Source organism: Peromyscus eremicus, chromosome 7, assembly GCF_949786415.1.
Source record: "Peromyscus eremicus chromosome 7, PerEre_H2_v1, whole genome shotgun sequence".
In the NCBI taxonomy this organism is placed as follows: Eukaryota; Metazoa; Chordata; class Mammalia; order Rodentia; family Cricetidae; genus Peromyscus; species Peromyscus eremicus.
Genome location: NC_081422.1, coordinates 99,841,390 through 99,861,430, shown reverse-complemented (window position 1 = coordinate 99,861,430; position 20,041 = coordinate 99,841,390). Strand labels below are relative to the sequence as shown.

At 41.4% G+C, this 20,041-nt stretch overlaps 1 protein-coding gene and 1 long non-coding RNA gene across 11 annotated transcripts in view; one reads left to right on the top strand and one right to left on the bottom strand.

Moving 5' to 3' along the window:
* Positions 1 to 234: 234 nt before the first annotated feature.
* LOC131915352 (uncharacterized) lies at positions 235 to 9,265 on the bottom strand. Of its 2 annotated transcripts, none has more exons than XR_009380326.1 (4): positions 8,795 to 9,265; positions 4,646 to 4,766; positions 2,010 to 2,172; positions 235 to 419 (listed from the first exon to the last, which is right to left on the bottom strand). It is a non-coding gene; the product is annotated as an uncharacterized LOC131915352 (long non-coding RNA). The 2 variants fall into 2 exon arrangements; XR_009380325.1 differs by having other exon boundaries at positions 8,972 to 9,265.
* Positions 9,106 to 20,041, top strand: part of Atp2c1 (ATPase secretory pathway Ca2+ transporting 1) — a 100,198-nt gene continuing 89,262 nt past the window's right edge. For 2 of the 9 annotated variants that reach the window (XR_009380322.1, XM_059268505.1), the window contains exons 1-2: positions 9,373 to 9,692; positions 10,269 to 10,454. Coding sequence is in view for 6 of the 9 variants with exons in the window: in XM_059268505.1 (XP_059124488.1) it covers positions 10,449 to 10,454 (6 nt within the window). In the remaining 3 variants the exon portion in view is untranslated. Of the gene's footprint in view, positions 9,248 to 9,372; positions 9,693 to 9,777; positions 9,984 to 10,268; positions 10,455 to 20,041 lie in introns of those variants that run through there. The other 7 variants (XM_059268496.1, XM_059268497.1, XM_059268500.1 and 4 more) reach the window with 7 other exon arrangements.

Here is a 20,041-nt window from a genome sequence, read left to right as displayed (position 1 = left end):
TGAGGGAAATTCAGTAAGTTGGGTAGCAGTACACTGAGGAGATGTGCAGGAAATGAAGACGGACACCCGACTTTCACTCTGGGCAGGAAGAAACCCTGCGTCCCCTGTGTGGGCCACAGCTTTAATCAGCTCTAAGCAGCAATGGAGCTGTTTGCCTCACAGGGTTGTGGTGACTGAGTCTAATCACCTCAGAGAATTGCTTTGTCTCTCCTGAAAAGCAATAAACAAGTGGGGTTGTTCAGTGAAAATTGATTTTTATTTTCCTTAAATTAAATGCTTTAATCAAAATGTGCAATGTTGGCATTTTTACCTTCCTAGCACATTTGTATTTTTCCATGGTGTAAATGAGTCAAATTTGGAGAGCTCAGTGGTAAAGTATCTGCTTTGCATGTATGAGATTCAATCCGAAGTACTCCTTCCTGTTAAACAAACAAAACCTAGATTGATCATTTACACTATGGAACAATAAACAATGCATGTAGGCTTTTTTTTCTTTTTTCTTTGTTCTTTTTTTTTTTTTTTGAGACAGTGTTTCTTTGTGTAGCCCTGACTCTCCTAGAACTACCTCTGTAGACCAGGCTAGCCTCGAACTCACAGAGATCTGCCTCCTCTGTCTCCTGAGTACTGGGATTAAAAGCTGTGAGTTCGAGGCCAGCCTGGTCTACAGAGTGAGATCCAGGACAGGCACCAAAACTACATAGAGAAACTCTGTCTCGAAAAAACAAAAAATAAAAAATAAAAAGCATGTGCCACCACTGCCTGGCACACATAGGCTTTCTAAATACCCCAAGTACTGTAGGTTTTCTGTTGTGTGATATTTTGTTTGTGTTCTGACCAATAAAGCTTGCCTGGAGATTCGAGGGTGGAGCTGGCCACTAGTTAACAGGATGGGCGGTGGTGGCTCACACCTTTCATCCCAGCACAATCAGGAGGTGCAGACAGGAGTATAAGGTGGGTGGAGACAGGCTCTCAGTGTCATCGCCGCGCCCCCCCCCCCCCCTTCCCGTTTGAAGATTCAGAGAGGTAAGACTTCTCTAGCGGCTGCTGCTCTGCTTCTTAGATCTTTCAGGTTATTACCAGATCTTCAACTTTTGGTTTTTATTGATAAGACTAATTAGGATCACACTTCAGTTTTCACCTGCTCTAAATTAGTTAATAAAAACTAGTTGATGTACGAGACCTACATAGTTAACTATCTTTAAGTTTGTTTGAAGAAAGATTATGTGAGGCAAGAAGAAGGTACATACTAAATTTCATTTTTCAATTCGGTTGTAGAATCTGCCATTATAGTTACTAGTTAAGAAAAGAGAAAAAAAGAAAGAAAAAACCCAACTACATGGGCTAGGGGTTGAGTGTAGTGTTGAAGAGCTTGCTTAGCGTGTATGAAGCCCTGAGCTCGAGCCTCAGTCTGGAAGGAAAAAAGAAAAAGGTGCCAGCACACACAGCTACAAAAGAAACAAAATGCCCAAATATCACTTTTTTTTTTTCCAAGAAGGAGGTGTAATTGCATGATTTTAAAACATGCCTAGTTAGAATTAAGAAAAACCTGTCCATAGAAACCGTGATGTCAAGAGTCAAGTTTCTGCTTTACTTGCTAGTACGGGCCTAAAAGAACATACCCTTGGTTCAGTCTTCCTTGCATCTTACTCTGTAGCCTCCCACCCACAGTGCCTCCAGCATTTTAAATGACTGGCATGACACACTGTCATTTGTTTGTGCCACATACCATGCTGCATTAAACGCCTTAAATTTTTATAGGAGTAACAGACTAAATCTTAACCTTTTTGTTGAAATTTTTTTTTCTCATTTAATCTACCAATTTGGATGCTTTTAGTTACAAGCAGCAAATGTAATGTATTATCTCGTATTACAGGAGGCCCAGGTTGGTTGTTGGCTCAGCCACACATTAAGAAACCTGGCTTCTTCCCGTCACTACTCTGCACCCTTGCTGTTCACTTGTCACTAGAGATATGTGGAAAGAGGGACGCTAAGGTGGTTGTAGCACTCACAAGCATTCACATCGTTAGGAAATCTTGTTCAATCCACCCTGAGGCTTTCTGGTTCAGTTGGTCCCGGGAAGATCTGAGAGCGTGCCTTTCTGCAGAATTCACAGGTAGTGCCAGTGCTGCCGGTATTACTGATGCTGCTGGGAGCAGGGGTGCACCGAGAGACCTGGAAGGGCGTGGGTATTTGAGGGTCACTCATAATCTTCATGCAGTACATACTTTACCACTTGGAATACAGCACTGAGATCTCTTTACTCGCTACCCTCCAAAGGGCACGATGCCATGTCTAGTGTGTGAAACTCTTTTAGATAGGAACACTTCCATTTACAACACTAATAACCCCAGTGGTTGATGTACCAGTTTCTTTGAAAAGTTTTGTGTCTGGCTGTTTGAAATGGGTCCAGATGAAGTCCCAGATTTGTACTTCAGCTTGTTCCCAGATTATAAAAACATCTCTACTACCCCGCCATCTGCAATTCCCCATTTCGTCCTAACAGAGGATATTTGGTAACATTCAATTTTTTTTAAAATATCTTCTAATATAGAGTATGTTCAGGTATTGCCTCTTATAACAAAAAACCAAAGATAAAGTTACTTGAAGACATATTGTAAAGGCTTCTGGTTTTCCATATAATCTTTATTTGTAGTAAAGAACTTTCTTGCCTAAAGGTCTTAACATTACTTGCTTGCTCTGCACAAAACTCTTCCCTGCCAATTTTGAATTTGTGTTTCTCCTGAGCCATATTGCCAAATTGCAAATCCTCCTTCTAAATCAACTATCTTGTAGACCATCTCTTTGATATGGAGTCTATATTTTGTGTAGCATGCTTAATGTCTGTAACAGTCTGCTTGCATGACTGATTTGGACTAAACTTCAGAACTCTCATAAGCCTTGGGCTATTTTCTGTCCTGAGTATCCCCCCCTCCACTTTATTATCATAATGGCCCCCTTTTTCATTTATTTTCACAATAGGAAACACAGTAGAGAGAAATGATTTCTGTAGGGGGCATGGAAGGACACAGGGCAAGTTCAGGTAGAGAAAAAAAACAAAACAAAACCATACACTGACTTCTAATTGGAGTAGGAAACTTCGAAGTATAAAATGTGTCAATTTGAAGGTATGAGGAAATGCAACCTTTCCCAAAGCTCTCCCAGACCAGAGCGCAGCAGGATAAAGAGACTGACATGTTTCCAATATGAAAACAAGAAAGCATCTGAATTGGCCTACAGACATAATGCCAAACTCTCATTTATGACAACCAAGCTATACCCAGATATTTATTTGGGCCTCCAGCTTACAAATAATGACACGGAGACTTCTTACTAATTGTGAAAGCTCAACCTATAGTTTAGACTTGTTCCTAGCTAGCTCTTATAACTTAAATTAATCCATTTATATTAATCTACATTCTATCATGTGGCATTACCTCTCTTCTGTCTTGCACTTCCCATTTCCTCTTCATGTCTCCTGGCATCTCCTGTGCACCTAGATTCCTCCTCCTCTTCCTTTCTCCCTGGAAATCCTGCCTATACCTCCTGCCTAGCTATTGGCCATTCAGCTTTTTATTACACCAATCACAGTAATACACTTTCACACAGTGTACAGATATCCCACAACAAAGCTACCAGCAAATCTTCAAGTAGAAGATATTCACCAGTGGCTACTAAGCTCCTCTAAGGTCTGTGGCTTGTTTTATTTTTTATTATTTTTATTTACTTATTTTTCTGAGACAGGGTTTCTCTGTGTAACAGCCCTGGCTTCCTGGAACTTAGCTGCATAGATGAGGCTGGCCTCAAACTCACAGAGATCGGCCTGCTTCTTAAAGGCGTGTGCCACCATGCCTGGCAGCCTGTTGCTCCTGAACAGAATCCTCATCACTGTCTTGTCCAGGAATGAAGAGTATACTCCTTGATCCCAGAGACAATGGCTCAGATTTCCTCTGGAGTTTATCAGGCATTGACATGGATGCCATCAAAACCCAAAGCACGGGGGAAGCAGAAATTTCCATGTGCAAGGAAATGTGCACCTCAGCATTGATAGCTTCTGATTTCAAGTGGTTACCTGGATTCAAAATCTCCAACAATTTTCTCTGTTTGGGGCAGTGCTTGATACTGTTCAGGACTTACTCCTGCTTGGATCAAGTAGTCCCACTTAGCCTTTTTGGTTTTGGAGAAGAATGTTACATTGTTACAACTTGAAAACCCCCTTAAATTCTTCCCCCACCTCATCTGTTGCTCTACTGCAAAGCTCAGTAGCAAAGTCCAAGGTGAGATTACTTTTATTTATTCCACAAAAACTTACAATGACAATCTTTTATATTAGTATTTATTCAACAAATCTTCATATATCAAATGTTTTAGGGACAGAGATGAATTATGCAAGTTTGAAAATGAGATAGGATGGTTATTTCTTTTCATCTTTTCCTTTATTTGGGGGCTAGGGATTGAGCTAGGGCTTGTTGCACACTAGGCTCAGGCCTACCAGTGAGCTACTTCACCAGTTCTCAGGATGGTATCTTTTTAAGTGGTTGCATTTACATTTCACAACAAATCTTCAGGTTTACACAACTTGGGATACTATGTGTCTATTTTACATGGAAATAATGAGGTCTTGGTTGACTCTTGGGTGGCTACTCACATTCATCTTGCTTTTCTTTTTCTTTTCTTATCTTCAACTGCACACCCTTGGCATGTTCATATCCAACCCAGAAGACTGGCAATATACAGTAACAATTCCAACTAACAGTGTAGGTTCAGATCTGTAGAATGGGAAGTCATAGCACAGACTTTAAAAATGAAGATTAAGCCGGGCGGTGGTGACGCACGCCTTTAATCCCAGCACTCGGGAGGCAGAGACAGGCAGATCTCTGTGAGTTCGAGGCTAGCCTGGTCTACAAATCGAGTTCCAAGACAGGCTCCAAAGCTACACAGAGAAACCCTGTCTCGAAAAACCACAAAAATAAATGAATAAATGAATGAATGAATGAATAAATAAATAAATAAATAAATAAATAAATAAATAAATAAATAAATAAAATAAATAAAAAAAAAATCCCTAGTGTCTTCTCAGGCTCATCAAATGTTTCACTTTTTGAATGCCATTAAATGTTCATGAGGCTATGGAATTCTGTGGGAGATAAAATATTTGCCTAGTACTTAGGGACCTGTGTGCGATTAAACCAACCAAACACAGGTAACTTGTATTTGATCCCTTCAACCTTTTATTTCTTGCTTTCAACTTATACTGTAGCACTGCAAAAACATGGAATCAAGCAGATTTACAGTAATTCTGGCAGGCAGCTGCTAGACACTGATTTCATATGACATTCTTTGCAGTGACCCCATTTTTCTCAGACTTGACACTTTACATTCCCTTTATTGTATAGTTGGAGTACTTAGAAAAAGGGTTGTGTCCTTGTATCTTTTAGAAAAATGTTCAACTTTGAGAGTCCGGGAAGATAGCTGTCAGTAATATACTTGTCTTGCAAGTGTGAAAACTGAGTTCCATCTCCAGCTGAGCATAGTGGCATGTGCTTATAATTCCAGCACTAGGGAGGCAGAGACAGGAGGATACCTGGGTAGCCCTAGACCAATTATAGACCTGTCTCAAAGAAGGTGAATGGTGTTTCTAAGGATGGCACCCAAAGTTGGCTTCTACACACACACACACACACACACACACACACACACACACTCACGAGCATACATACATATGCATACAAATGCTCAGCAATTTTCTTTAGACCAGCTGTATGGGATAGTGAACTTCAGGGCACTTATCTTTGCCCACTTACTTTTTCTAGGAAGTAGGTGAACTATTAAAATTTGATGCTTTAGTTCAGATGATGTTAAAAGTTTAAAAGAAGACATTAATTGAAAGAAGATTTAAAAGTAAATTTTCTTAAGTTTTAGTTTTAAAATATTCCTTTATCATCTGGATTTATAAAAATGGCAGCTGTCATACTTGACACTTTGCATGTCCTTCCTTTACTGGGTAAAAAAATTAGTTGGACTAGGCTAACTTACAAAATATATTTTGTCTTCATGTATTTTTAAATGTTCAAATTTTATTATAATTTAACATTAAAAACAAGGTGGCTCATATCCTATGTAGAATAAGGCACAGTATGGATAAAATTGGAACATCATGACCATTCTTTCCCACTCTTCCCCAACTGTAATATTTCCCCAAGAAAAGAAGCCTCACAATTCTCCCCTTATCTCTCATGTGACCACTTTTCTTTCTCATCTCACCCCTCTTTCTCTCTCTCTCTCTCTCTCTCTCTCTCTCTCTCTCTCTCTCTCTCTCCACTCACCACTGAGGAACATCCTCAGCTCCTCAAATCACTTTTTGCACAAGATGTATTTAATTTTGTAGGTTAAATATTCAAAACCCAAAGAGTCAAATTGAAAATTTAGGAGGTTGACTTCTCAGGGAACTTTAGGGGGCTGACTGTATCAGGCTTTCTTTGGGCTGCCAACCAGCTCCCAAATCATGACACAGAGATTTATTATTAGTTATGAATGCTCAGCCTTATCTTATGCCTGTCCCATTAGCTCTTATAACTTAATTTAACCTGTTTCTCTTCATTTACGTTTTGTCTTAGGGCTTTTTACCTTCCTTTTGTTCTGTATGTCCTACTCTATGTCTGGCTGACGATTGCCTGCCTGTCTGGCTCCAGACATCTCTCTTTCTTTCTTCCTTGTTCTCTCCTCTCCTCTCTCTACTTCTCTTCTCTCTCCAGCCTACTTATTCCTCCTCCTTATTCTCTCTGCCCGCCAGCCCCGCCTATCCATCCTCTGCCTAGCTATTGGCCATTCAGCCTTTTTATTAGACCAATCAGGTGCCTTAGGCAGGCAAGGTAAAACAGCAACACATCTTTACATAGTTAAAACAAATGCAGCATACACAAATGTAACGTGCCTTTACACAGTTAAAGTAATATTCTGCAACAGTTGACTGCAAGGTAACTTGGACATATATTTCATGACCATCAGTCTCATTATAGCTAGTCTGCTTTTTTCTTTCACATAATGAGCTTACACCTTGGCAATGCTTGTACTTTACATGTTGTCTTCACTTGCTTCTTCAGTCCCTTCCAACAAGTTTGTTATATAAGGGGAAAAAGAGTACTTATATATGTGCATGCATTTTAGTCCCTTTCTCACATGCTGAGGTGGATGGCTATACAGCACCTCACAGAAGGGTCCAGCATGCTCTGAGGAGGAAATGAGAGAAGACGGCATTTCTGAAATCTGTGACCTGCTGCTCTGGCTTTACTAGTATTAATTAAAGTTTTAATATATAAATTATATGCATATACATAATAAATGCTAACTTTCAATCATAGGAAGTAGAAATTGATGTTACTGATGTTGGCTGATGAGGGGGTATTGATCTGGTGCAGAGTGGACATATGGATGAAACTCAAGGATAAGCTAAAAAGTTGAACCAATTATTTCCAGGCTCTTGGCTGTCTCCAGGTCTAAGTATTTGAGAGATGACTGGCAGTGAATTAAAGACTGAAATACATAACAATTCTTTGGCAGTATTGGCCTTAACCATTTTTTTTTCTTAGCAACAGGATAAAGATTTTCAAAATTTAGTAAAATTTTAGTGTAAGGTACTGTCTGTAAATATTTGGGGGTAACTTTGGATTAAGTATTAATAGAATGTTCAGGGCACAATCGGAAATGCTGAAAAACTTGCTTTGAATGGAATGTTTTAGTTCTGGATATGTACATGTAGCTCAGTGCTAAGGTACTTGCATAGCAGTGCATGCAACCCTATGTTCCATCAAGCAACACACATTCACACAGTTTCAATTAATTAGTCCAATAACTAACAATACATATGTCCTGATTTGCTTTTCTATTGCCTTTATAAGATAACGACCAAAAGCAACTTGGGAAGGGAAGGGTTTATTTGGCATACACTTCCCAATCACAGTCCATCACTGAGGGAAGCCAAGGCAGGAACCTGGAGGAAGAAACTGAAGCAGAGCCCATGGAGGAACACTGCTTACTGGCTTGCTTTTCATGGCTCACTCAGCTTGCCATTTTATACAACCCAGGACCATCTGCCCATGGGTGGCACTCCCATAGTGATTCAGGCACTCCCACATCAATCAATTAAGAAAATGTCCCACAGACTTGCCTATAGGGCATCCTGATGGAAACATTTTCTCCGTTGAAGTTCCATCTTACCAGATGTGTCAAGTTGACAAAAAAAAAAAACCAGCACAACAATGAAATTACTTTTTCCATAAGTCTATATATGAATTTAAGTGTTTATATCATGTAATCTACCTTACCTTGTTTTTTAAATGATGATTGTTGTAGCATTAAGGTTCTGTAAGTACTATTAACTGTTACAAACTGATTTTAAAACTAAGCATAAGATGGCAAATTTATTATATAGAAACCACAAACTTATGCCACTGGTCATACAAATATAACTAAGCATACAAACCAAAGTGGAGATAATAAGTATTCTTATAGATTTCTAGATGATCCTGGCCTCTAACTTGTGGCCATCCTCTGCTTCTGCCTCCTAAGAGTTGCATGAACCACTATGCCTGGTCATTTTTCAAAATGAAAGTGTGTGTGTCGACCTCAAAGCTGTTCAGAATTTCTGATCCTAAATTTAGCTTAACTTACCAGGTACCTAACACAGGAAGACAGACAACTTGGCTCATTATATTGAACGTGTGGTTGGAAGCATGTTACAGGCCCTGATATAAAAGAGCAACTTGGTAATAGTTATTTAGTGATGGAAGAAAAATACCTGTAACACGTAGGGGCTTTTTCTTTGGAGCAGACTGCGGGTGGGAGGTGTCTTTGGAGGATGCTCAGGAGCTGGCCACAGGTGTAGTTCTGCCCTCTAGTGGATATAGGTGAGAGATTGGCTCAATTGCTACCTGAGCTCACCAAGCTTAGCAATTATTCATCAAAAATCACTTACTAGTGGCTTGTGTGAGGTGCTAAGTGAAAGGCTGACACGATAGTGGCCAAGGCAATACCGGTTTTTCAGCTTCGATGGAGGGCGAGTTGCTATTCTAGCTATTCTGGTTGCATACACTCAGTGAAAAAGGTCAGGAGTCCCTTCCTCGAGCTGTCCCTCGGAACCCTGCCCTTTCATGACACACGGGCTTCGGACACACTCCCGACCAGGGCAGAATTTTGGAAACTGGCTCCATGATAAGTGGCCCTCGCAAGACCAGAGAAGCAGCCAGAGCAGGTGTTTGCAAGGGTGGGTACGACGCGTTGGGGGGGGGGGGAGCGCTGACAGAAACACCAGCTTCTCACTGTGTCGTCCGGGGAGATTGTGACGGCCGCGGGACGGGAGAGACTTCCAGGGCTGTGTACAGAGTGCCCAGGCGACTCAGGGACACGGCCATGACTGTGTCTGACCCTATGTCTCGATCCCACGGCCGCCTCGACGGAATGTGTGGCCGAAGAAGGGGACGGGCATGCTTCCGCCCCTTGCACCCGGCGGGTGTGTAGAAGGCGGGCAGACACCATTGGGCCCTGAGAGCGCAGTCCTACAAAGCCTCTCCATCCCCGGCCGACGTCCATTACGGCCCGCAGGCTCGGGCTCACTGCACTTCCGCTCACCCGCGCAGAGAGCCGGAGTGCGCCTGCGCGCGCGCCTCTCCCGGCGGAAGTGGTAGCGACAAAGCTCGGTGGGCGGCGGGCCGGGTAGTGCTGGGCGCGCCGTGCGGGCGGGCGGGCTGGCGGCGGGCGGCGGGGAGGGGCGGAGCGCAGGAGGCGGAGGCGGGAGCAGAGCTGCTCGGCTGTGCGCGGAGACGCGCGGAGCCGACGGGCCGGGCTTGACGGGGCCCCTCGCCGCTCCTCCTCTCCCCTCCCCGCCGCTGTCCTGCTCCATCTCCGGTTCTCCCCTGGACGCGCGGCTGCCGCGCCGCCAGCAGCGCCCGTTCGCCCGAGGCGCGTGGGGCGCCCCCGCAGCCCCGCGAGTGAGTCCTCGCAGCCTGGAGATGGGGGGGACGTCTGGGGTGTCGGGGAGGGTTCCGGGTATCCACTCCTGCCCCTATTTCCAGAAACTTCCAGGTCCGGAGGGAAGGGGGCGTCCGGGGGAATGCTGCTTGCCGGTAGGGCGCCTCTCGGGCGCCGCCCGGCTGGTGTGAGGCGCTGGCGCTGCGGGCGGCGCCGGGGGTGGGCTCGGGAGGTGGCGGCTGGGCGGGGGTCGCCCTGCTCCTCTCCCCTCTCGTCAGCTCCGCTTCTCCTGGTTTCTCTTGCAGATGCTGCTGCTAGGGGTGGTGGGAGCAGCCGTGGGACGCGTGGCCGGGAGCGGGGGTGACAGCCTGGGATTCCGGGGTCTTCTCTTCCTTGTCCTCCTCCTCTCCTCTCTATTCCCAGTGTGGCCGTGGCTGACACTAAAGACTTTGTAGCCATCAACCCGAGTGCAGTTTCGATGGAAAATGAAGGTAAAGGCCCCTGGCAGAAGGGTTTGCAACGCAGAGTTGAGGGTGTGGTGGTTTGCTTTTTAAGTTGTCTTTTTCCACCTTTTTATTTTTATGATTATTTTTAATTGATTCCCCCCCCCCCCCTTGCATGTGAAATGTCTGAGGATTGCTTCCCTAAGGGCATCTAGCTTTTATTTTGGCAACATGGGCATTGAGGGGATTAAGGTTCTGCGGGTGACAGCTTGATTCTGCTTTTCTGGGAAATTATTATTTTCTTTAGTATAGGGACTGGAACGGAAGTTTGCATTTGCGATAGCATCTGTGCACGTCCTTATAGCTCTTTGAAAGGAATCAGCGGATGGGAAGTGGAGATGGGAAGAGAAGGCAATGGATTGTATCTCTGTATATTTGCATAGTGAGCTTTGTTAAAGATGTGCAACTGAATTCAATTACACAGAAGATTTTAAAAATAAATTCTAACTTTGGAAAAAAGCGCTTTTTTTTTTTTTCAAATTCATAGGGAAGGAAAAAAATCCAAAAAACCAAACAAACCCTTGAGTTTAATGAAATCTTCCGAGACAGTTTCCCTTCTTAAAGTTCCTCCCTGTTTGAAAACATCTTTAGGAAGCTGATGGTGGACCTGTTTGTTCCTATCACACATTATGTTTGGACACATTCCGTTGTTACATATTACCCAACTACTTTGGCCTCATTAAAATAATGCTTTTTGTATATAGCCCTAATGTTTTAACAATTATTGAATATAGCACTGATGTTTTAAAAATTATTGAATAACTGAATAAATGATTGTTCCTCCCTCTTGAACCAGCCATGTTTATTGTTTGGATGACTTCTGGCTTGTGTGTGATCATTTTTCTCTTTTTTTCAACCCTTCTTCTTTTGACTAGGCTGCAAGATGCTAGAAAAGATAGTGGACAAATGATTGCTTTTTTTTTTTTTTTTGTTTTCTTTCCTCCCATGAATCTTGGTTTTAAAATCTTTGTCTGGTACACAGGAGCTGCAGCTAAGCTAATGTGTTTTTCCATTGTCGAGGATGTAAGCTTGATTGGCTAAGTAGGACTTGAAATTTTCGGATAGGTGTTTCTTGTGGATGCGGTCGGTAATCCGTTGTGCTGTTGGAGAACTGTGGCATGTGTAGGAAAAGTGGTGAGAGGCATGGTCTTGCCCTTTGCATTCTAGCTGAGTAATTGGTGGAAGGCATTTCCTGACATACCGAAGCGTGTAACTGCAGAGGACTTAATGCTAATTGGGTCTTGAAGAAAGCAGTTGTGTTTTTTTTCCTGGTGGTATGGAAAATTGTTTTTGTAAGCCCCTTTCCTCTTTTATAGATTTAAGAAAGGCGGATGTGTTTTTCCTAAGACAATATTAAGTGCATTATGTAGGGGTTTCTATTTAGAAATCTCTGGAAGTAAAATCTCAAAGTTATTGTACATCTGTGAGCTATTTTCAGAGTGTTACCAGATTTAGGAGGGTAGCCTGAAGTAGGTGGATACTTGGCTGTTGGTTTTCTTTCTTGGTGTCTTAGGAATCGGCATGAGTAATGAAGCTGCTGAGGTAGAAGGGGGTGGTTGTTAGGTAGGAGTGTGTCTGTATTTTATGGCCACACAAGAATGATGTGGATTCATAGTAAAAGATTATAATGTCTTAAAACTTGAGGGTTTTTCTGCCACATTATTTTTGACCATCAAGAGACTATTTTTGTTGATCTCTTACAAAGTTAACATGTTTTTTTCCTATTTAAATATTTTTTAGAAAAACTTATAGACAGCCTAGAATCTTTTTTTTTTTTTTTTTTTTTGGTTTTTCGAGACAGGGTTTCTCTGTGTAGCTTTGCGCCTTTTCCTGGAACTCACTTGGTAGCCAAGGCTGGCCTCGAACTCACAGAGATCCGCCTGGCTCTGCCTCCCGAGTGCTGGGATTAAAGGCGTGCGCCACCAACGCCCGGCTCAGCCTAGAATCTTAAAATAGGTTTGTATTTCTTTTCATTTTATAGTTTGTACCATCTTCTGACCTGATTATTAACAATTCAGAAGTGAGGATCCAAAATAATAAAATTTTTACCCTAATGAAAAATTGTATGGCTTTAAGTAAAACATTTCACCTTGCTGAGTTTCATCTATAAATTGGGATTGAAAATATGCAGCTCGCTGTGTGGCAGTGGCACATGCCTTTAATCCCAGCACTTGGGAGGCAGAACCAGGTGGATCTCCGTTATTTTGAGGCCAGCCTGGTCTACAGAGCGAGATCCAGGACAGGCACCAAAACTACACAGAGAAACTCTGTCTCGAAACCCCACCCCCTAAAATAAAATAAAATAAAATATGCAGCTCACAAAGTTGAAATGATGAGTGAGAAACACTGCAGACGTTCCTCTTGGGAGAGGGAAATGCTGGAATTTAAGATCATGGCTTGTAGAACTAGGCATCTCACTGTGAATACTGCATCTCCACATTATTTGCCTTTGTGCAGATTAGTAAAGCTTTTTATGCTCTGGTTTCTTCATGTATAAAAATAAGGGTAATGGTAGCTACCTTATGAGGTTGTTGTAGGTGCTCAAAACAGCATCTGGCATACAATAGATACTCAATAAATGTTAATTGTAAATAGCCTAGTTCACTGTTTGATGCATACTATTTATGCTACCTGGCATTAATGTCATGACAGTTCATTGTTGGAACTGGGAGTGGCCAAAATGTTCAGAATGAAGTTAGTAGTTCAGTGTGGGGTGGGTTTAAGGAATTTTCTGTAGTAGGAGGGAGATAAGGTCCCCGCTCCCAAATCTGATGCTGTGCTTTTGAGCTTTCTCAGCTTCTAAGTTTAATCGTCTATGAATGGGATATTGGCATCTTGGAGGAGTATAGTCAGTGAAGCCAAAGGACGGGTTGACACAGCTTTAATGAGTGATTAAGGCTTGCTACTGTTGTCTAGATGGAGTTTTCCAGTAGGTGGACAGATAAGTTGCACTGTTAGGTGTGAACTGTGTAGGGTTATCTGATAGTGACTGTCTAGAGCATTGGCATGTTTACAGTGGTTAAATCCTGGGAGGAAATGGCTTTATCCATTTACTTTAAACTTCAATTGTAGAGGTATTTTCTTTGGCACTAGATTTTGATTCTTCTAGACTTTTTTTCCCAGGGCCCACTTAAACTTTGTCAGGAAAGCTTGACCTATTTTCAGCCATAGTCTCCTGGATGCTGCATGAATACTTCCTTAGGTGGACAGATAAGTTGCACTGTTAGGTGTGAACTGTGTAGGGTTATCTGATAGTGACTGTCTAGAGCATTGGCATGTTTACAGTGGTTAAATCCTAGGAGGAAATGGCTTTATCCATTTACTTTAAACTTCAATTGTAGAGGTATTTTCTTTGGCACTAGATTTTGATTCTTCTAGACTTTTTTCCCAGGGCCCACTTAAACTTTGTCAGGAAAGCTTGACCTATTTTCAGCCATAGTCTCCTGGATGCTGCATGAATACTTCCTTCCTACCAGTCAGTAGCAGCATTTGAAGCCTTAATTTATTTCCTGGAATTTCAAGGATTAGTCCTAGACCAGTTGTTGGGTTTTTCGTCCAGATCCCTTGAAACTCCTTTTAGCATGCTTATTACAAGATAACTCTCAACTTAGTAATCTGAGATCGACATATATACAGCTTTTTTATTTAAAAGTTGTTGATAGTTTAAAGGATGGCTTATTAGAGAAGCTAGAGGGTTTTGCGGATAATTTTTTTTTTCCTATTAACTGCTTTAGTCTTTGTAACAAATTTGGCCTTTTCTAAAGAGCTGGCTGTTTAATGTCTCATAATACTGTTTAAATGTGTCTTTTACTCTTGAATAAAAATGTAATAATCTTCAGGATTTCAGGAAATGCTACATCTAGCTAGAAAACAACTCCCTATCTTTTGATATTGTTTGTATTTATACTTTTTAAAGTAGTTTATCACTCAATTTCAAATGGTTAATTGTTTTGGAATGTCTCAAGAAAGTACTTTGTTAGGACAGCTGAAGGGACTCTAGGATGGAAAGAACAGAAGGAAAAGAAACCACTTTAGTTTTATTCCAGTTTATAAAAGTATCTTACGTCTCTAGGTGTGAAAAATGTAGTTTATTTTATTTGCACTATTGTCTCTAAGATACTCTTATTTGGTACTTGAAAAAGGCCTGAAATCAAGAGTGTCTAAAAACATTTTTTTAAAGAGCAGAGACTATTGCAGAGTTTGTAAGCTATTAGACTCAATAGGCTTTAGAACTTTTAAGTGTGTGTATGTGTGTGTATTGTGTACATGGGCTACAGCATGTGTGTGCAGGTTAGAGGACAACTTGGGAGTTGGTTATTTCCATCATGTGGATTCTGTAGATTAAATTTAGGTTGTCAGGCTTGTTGGCAAGTGTCTTTACCCACTGAGCTAGCCATCTCGACAGACTAGCAACAGTCTTTGATAGTTGAATCCTGAATACTTAATTTATCTTAGGATTCATGTGTGTTCTCATGCTTGTGAAATAGGTACTCTATGAAGTAAAACATCTCCTGAGCTCTGGTTTGCCTTACTATTCTGACCATTTAATGTCATCAGAATCTAGCTCTGTTAATTGAAACATTATGAAACAAAGCAGTTGTCTGGAGGACACACTCGTGAAGCCCAAAGCTGGTACTCTTTGGAGATCTTACTTAACTAGAATGTTTACGAGGGTGAATTTTGTTTTAAAGGTGTCAGGAATACCTTATCTTGCTGGTAAAGTAAGTTAAGGTGATTTTAAATTGCACCTTTGTTACAGGTAATATCTTAAAGATAGCTTACGATTAGCTCAAGAGAGTCCTGAATTTCCCTTGTTAAAAGATAGTTTTTTATAATAATTTCAGGAATCATTGTGACAAGGCTCTTTCTGCTTTTCCTAAGGACAAATGTTGGTAAAAGGAAGTAAAACTGGTTAGTCAGTTCTCAGGCTAGTGCCATAATTTCACACAAGAAATAATTTCTCTAACATTTTAGGCTAAGTTGATACCTTTCTTTATAAATTTTAATGGCTGGGGTTTATATTCACTAATTTATATGCATTTGTTACTGTATCCTTTGTCTTCTGGCTTTAAGTTGCTGTTGACAAGAGCAGACATTTTAGTATATAAGTAATTACTCAGATGGTGTTGAATTAGGTTCCTTGGGCAAAACTTGTGATGCATTTAGAAAAAGCTGGAAATGTGAAAAGGTTAGTGGTTTGGACAGTGATCTGGGCAGGGGTCAGGAACATTATCTCAGGGTGGCTGTAACTGGCTTCTGGTTTGTCTCTGTTCGCTTTCTTTTTCTGCTACAGGTATTAGAGAATTTAGGAGTTGGACTTATGTACTGTACCTGTTACTTATAATTGCTTAAGTAAAGCCTTTTGGCTTTGACATGTGGTGGTCACTTTGTAAATGTGCTGACCTTAAGTTGTGTGTCCCTGTTCCTAGGATTCATGAAGTTAATCTAACGTGACAGACTTAGAGTGACTTGGTGGCATCCTTGTCAAAAAGTATTTGTATTTACTGGAGTAGAATTAGGCTGCGATAGATGTTATGCTGCTTCATGTTTAGTCCTTCACAGAAAAACAGAGGTAACATTGCCTGTGGTGTCTTCAACAGCTCATTGCCTTTGGGCTGGGCTGGTCAGATCCCCAGCAGTCGGCAACCAGGAAGGATAACACTTTCCTAAGGAACACTGCAGTAATGCTTTAGGGCAAAGTTAGCTTAAAATGTGTTCTGTATTTCCTCTCATCCTGTCACCTTTCACTTGTAGCCCCTAAAACTTGGCTTTTGACATTGTCATTTCATTCATATATGTTATGATCTACCCTCTCCCTCCCTCCTTCCCTCCCTCCCTCTCTCCCTCCTTCCCTCCCTTCCCTCTTTGTGTACAGTGGCTCCAGTAGTCTTTGCTTGCCTGTGTTAGTGCTTCCTTAGTAGGTGATTTGCTTTTCTTCATCTGAGTTTCTACGTAGGTGGGAGTAGAAGTATTTGTCTCAGGCTTTCTTTGGGATTCAGACCTTCCTTGTTCTATGGAGTGCCATTGCTGCATTTCCTCAGAGGAGGCAAAGCCTCTCATGCCGTGAGTGCCAGAAATAGCATGTGGTGCATTTTGTAAAGGCGTGTAAACTAATCTCTTCTATGTCTTTTTCTTAATGCTGTGAGGGCTGCTATTACCCAGAGTTGATACCTGCCTTGTGAAACTAGAAACTAGTACCTGTGATCGTGTGTGAACTCCAGCTTCCTTTCCACCCCAGAAAAAGATGTGATTATTGCTGACTTTTTTTTTTTTTTTTTTAATGTGTATGGAGAGAGGTTTTAAATCAGTACCGTTAGAAGACCAAGGCTCAAAGTGTATTCTTTTGGTAGACACCCTCAGGTTGTCTCTTATTCTGTTTGGGCAGGGTCTGGCACATATGTATTGCTGATTGAATGGAAAAGTTGGCTTTCACTCTGGCTCTTTCATCTGGGGGGTAATTTCACACTCCAGAGAACATTTGGCTGTGTCTAGAGACATCATTGGTAGTCACAGCTGCAGCAGTGCTGGCATCCAGTGAGTAGACACCGAGGATGTTGATAAACACGGTACTATACACAAGTTAGCATCTCCCGCATCCCTCTTCCTTCGAGGCATTACTTAGCCCCAAATGGTGGTACCTGTTAAGAAACACTTTTCTAACCAAAGGCAAGAAAAGCACTTCTAAGCCTTGGTTTCCCCTTTGTAAAGAGGTGTGACTACTCGTAGGTTTGTCAGGGTTTATAGGGTCATATGTACACAGGTGCCTAGCACCCAAAAGCCACAAAGCAAATGCAGATTTTCTGTGACTTCGTTAAGGGAAAGAGGGGAATTTGGGCCATTGATATTTTAGCTTAGAATTCAAAGGCTTTAGTATTTGTCTGAGTTCTAAGTTGGGTGTCTAGGAAACCTATAGTAGCTTTTATAGATTAGTGCTTTTCTTTTGGTTTTATCAAGTATGCTGCTGCTTTGGTTTGGGATTTTAGTATTTTATAACTTAGTAGTAGAGAAAAATACTGAAATTAATTAATGATTAAATGTCGTAGCTTCTGCTTACTGGAGTTAAATTCTTAATTTTATTTTTAGACCGTAAATACATTGCAGGTATTACCTGTTGCTTCAGAACTTTTTAGGTCAAGACTGAAGTATTATAAATTGTGTGTGTGTGTGTGTGTGTGCGTGTGTGTGTGTGTGTGTGTATGTATACTTGAATGTGTGCATGTGTGTGTGCATGCGCACATGAGCTTATGTAGGCTAGAAGTTCAGGTTGGATGTCTTCTTCTTGCTTTCCACGGAATTTTTGAGAAAGCGTCTTTCACTGAACCTGAACTTGCCACTTCTGTTAGACTGGCTGGTCAGTGAGCCCCTGGGATCTACCTGTGTGCCGCAGCCCCAGCACTAGGGTTATAGATGTTAAAGCTCAGCCCCAGCACTAGGGTTATAGATGTTAAAGCTCAGCCACACCTGGCTTTTTACAGGGGTGCTGGGGATGTTAGTCTAGCAGGGACTTCACCCCCTGAGCCATTTTCCCAGCCCTTCTGAACTGTTTCTTGGTGAATATGCCAGACTACCAGGATTTGCAATACTTTCTCCCTTTTACCCATTTACAAAGATTCCAGTTGACACCTCTTTGAGGTCAGAAGTTACTGTGCATTTAATGTAAGCAAAAACACTTTCCTTCATCTAAAGCTGTGGTGCTCAGAGTTGATTACTTTTGATGATAATCAGTTACATCTGCTGGTAAACTACTTTTAAGGACTTAGTAGCTCCTCATTGCACCTGTAACTATACACTTGGCCAGCAAGCGGAAGGGTATCACAACGATGGCTGGTTTCCTAAGGGTTTGGTTTGCAATAGCCTGCAAAGTTAAGTCATCAGTTAATTGCTTAATGAAGTGAATAGTGTATAGAAATATTGCAAGAAAATACGATGGGACTCTAACATTTGTTAGTGCAGTTGATGAGAGAGTGGCAGCAGAGGGCTTCGAGGGCCGAATGTGGGGTAGTCCAGATAAGTTACAGATTTGAAAAAAGTACGGCTAGCATGACAGACCTCTTCTCTCCACCAGATATCTTTAGTAATTTGTATAAACTGGTATTAATGATGAATGCCCATCTTGCAACTTGATTTAAAAAAAAAAAAAAGCTAGATTCTTTCCGTAGAGCAGTATAATTCAAGTGTGATTATCTGTTGGATATAAATCTAATTGTCAAGAGCTTTTCTAAAATTGCTTAAACTTTTTATGTTTTGTTAACATTAGACTTACACAAATGGTACAGTTCTAGTCCAAAGAGTTCCCAGGTGTCTGCTTCCTAAATTCTCCATGATTACACTGGATACAGTCATGGTGTAATTATCAAAACTAGGAAACTCACAATTATAAACTATCCTTTCTAGCCCAATTCAGGCCCCGTCCTCCCTTTGAGTTGTCATTGTTCTTGTCTCCTTCCATCTGTCATGTTTCTCCTCTTTTTCTTCCCCATTGTATGTGAGCTGGACACTTGAAGAGTGATGGTCAGTTTTTGTCTCTTGATTTTGAGTTCATTGGATGATTGATGACTCATGATTAGTATGTCTTATGACAGTAACGTTACGGTGATCACTTCATTAAGATAGTGTCTGCTGTTTTCCATTGAGAGTCAGTTTTCCCTCTGCAGTTGATAATGCACATTATTTTTACCTTTGTGAGAGAACAGTTAATGATCTCTTTGTCATGAGCACTTCCTCTAGAGCGGAAGCACTTTGCATCTGCGAGCCCTTTGTGCTTCCCTTCATTTTCTTAGGCTAGTTCTCCCATCTGTACTGTTTCTTGGAGATAATAGTTACTTGTGTGATGTTTGTTTAATGACAGCCAGTGTTCTCATTCCTGTGGCTCTTTTAAAAAAAGATTTATGTATGTATGCATGCATGTATTTTATGTATATACCTGCTTTGTCTGCATGTACATCTGCACACCAGAAAGAGGGCATTGGATCTATGAGACTATAGTTATAGATGGTTGTGAGCCACCATGTGGAATATAGTTTTTTTGATCAAATTATTCCTGTGTCCTTTCTATAATACATTCTATTTTGCTAGCACTAATATACTTTCTGGTGCCTCATGATGTTGGAGGTGCATCTTGGTTGTTTTGTTGTTTGTTTGAACCAACTATGGAATCATATCATTTTCCTAAAGGATCTGGGAGCATATGGAGAACAGTATCTAGAAACTAACATGTGGGTGGCGGGTGAGCTCAGTCAGTGGTCCTGAGGTTTTGTTGAATTGAGTTAGCAGGTCACATACAATAACATGTATATCTACATGTTTTTGTTTCCTTATCTGTCACTTGTACTATACATAATTTCTGTGAGTGAATACTGATGGTTGTTTCAACTGGTAGAACCAGAGTTTATTCTAGCCTAATATTTGTTGAAGCCTCTCTTTCCTATTATATCCTGTGCTGCTTGGGCCTGGAAATCTGCATAGGGACAGTGAGGTAATGAGGAAAGGACAGACACACAGGCACACAGACAGAAAAGCTGGGGTCAGGTGGGCTGTGTATGCCTTTATGGAGCCTCTCCAACTTTGCAGCAACC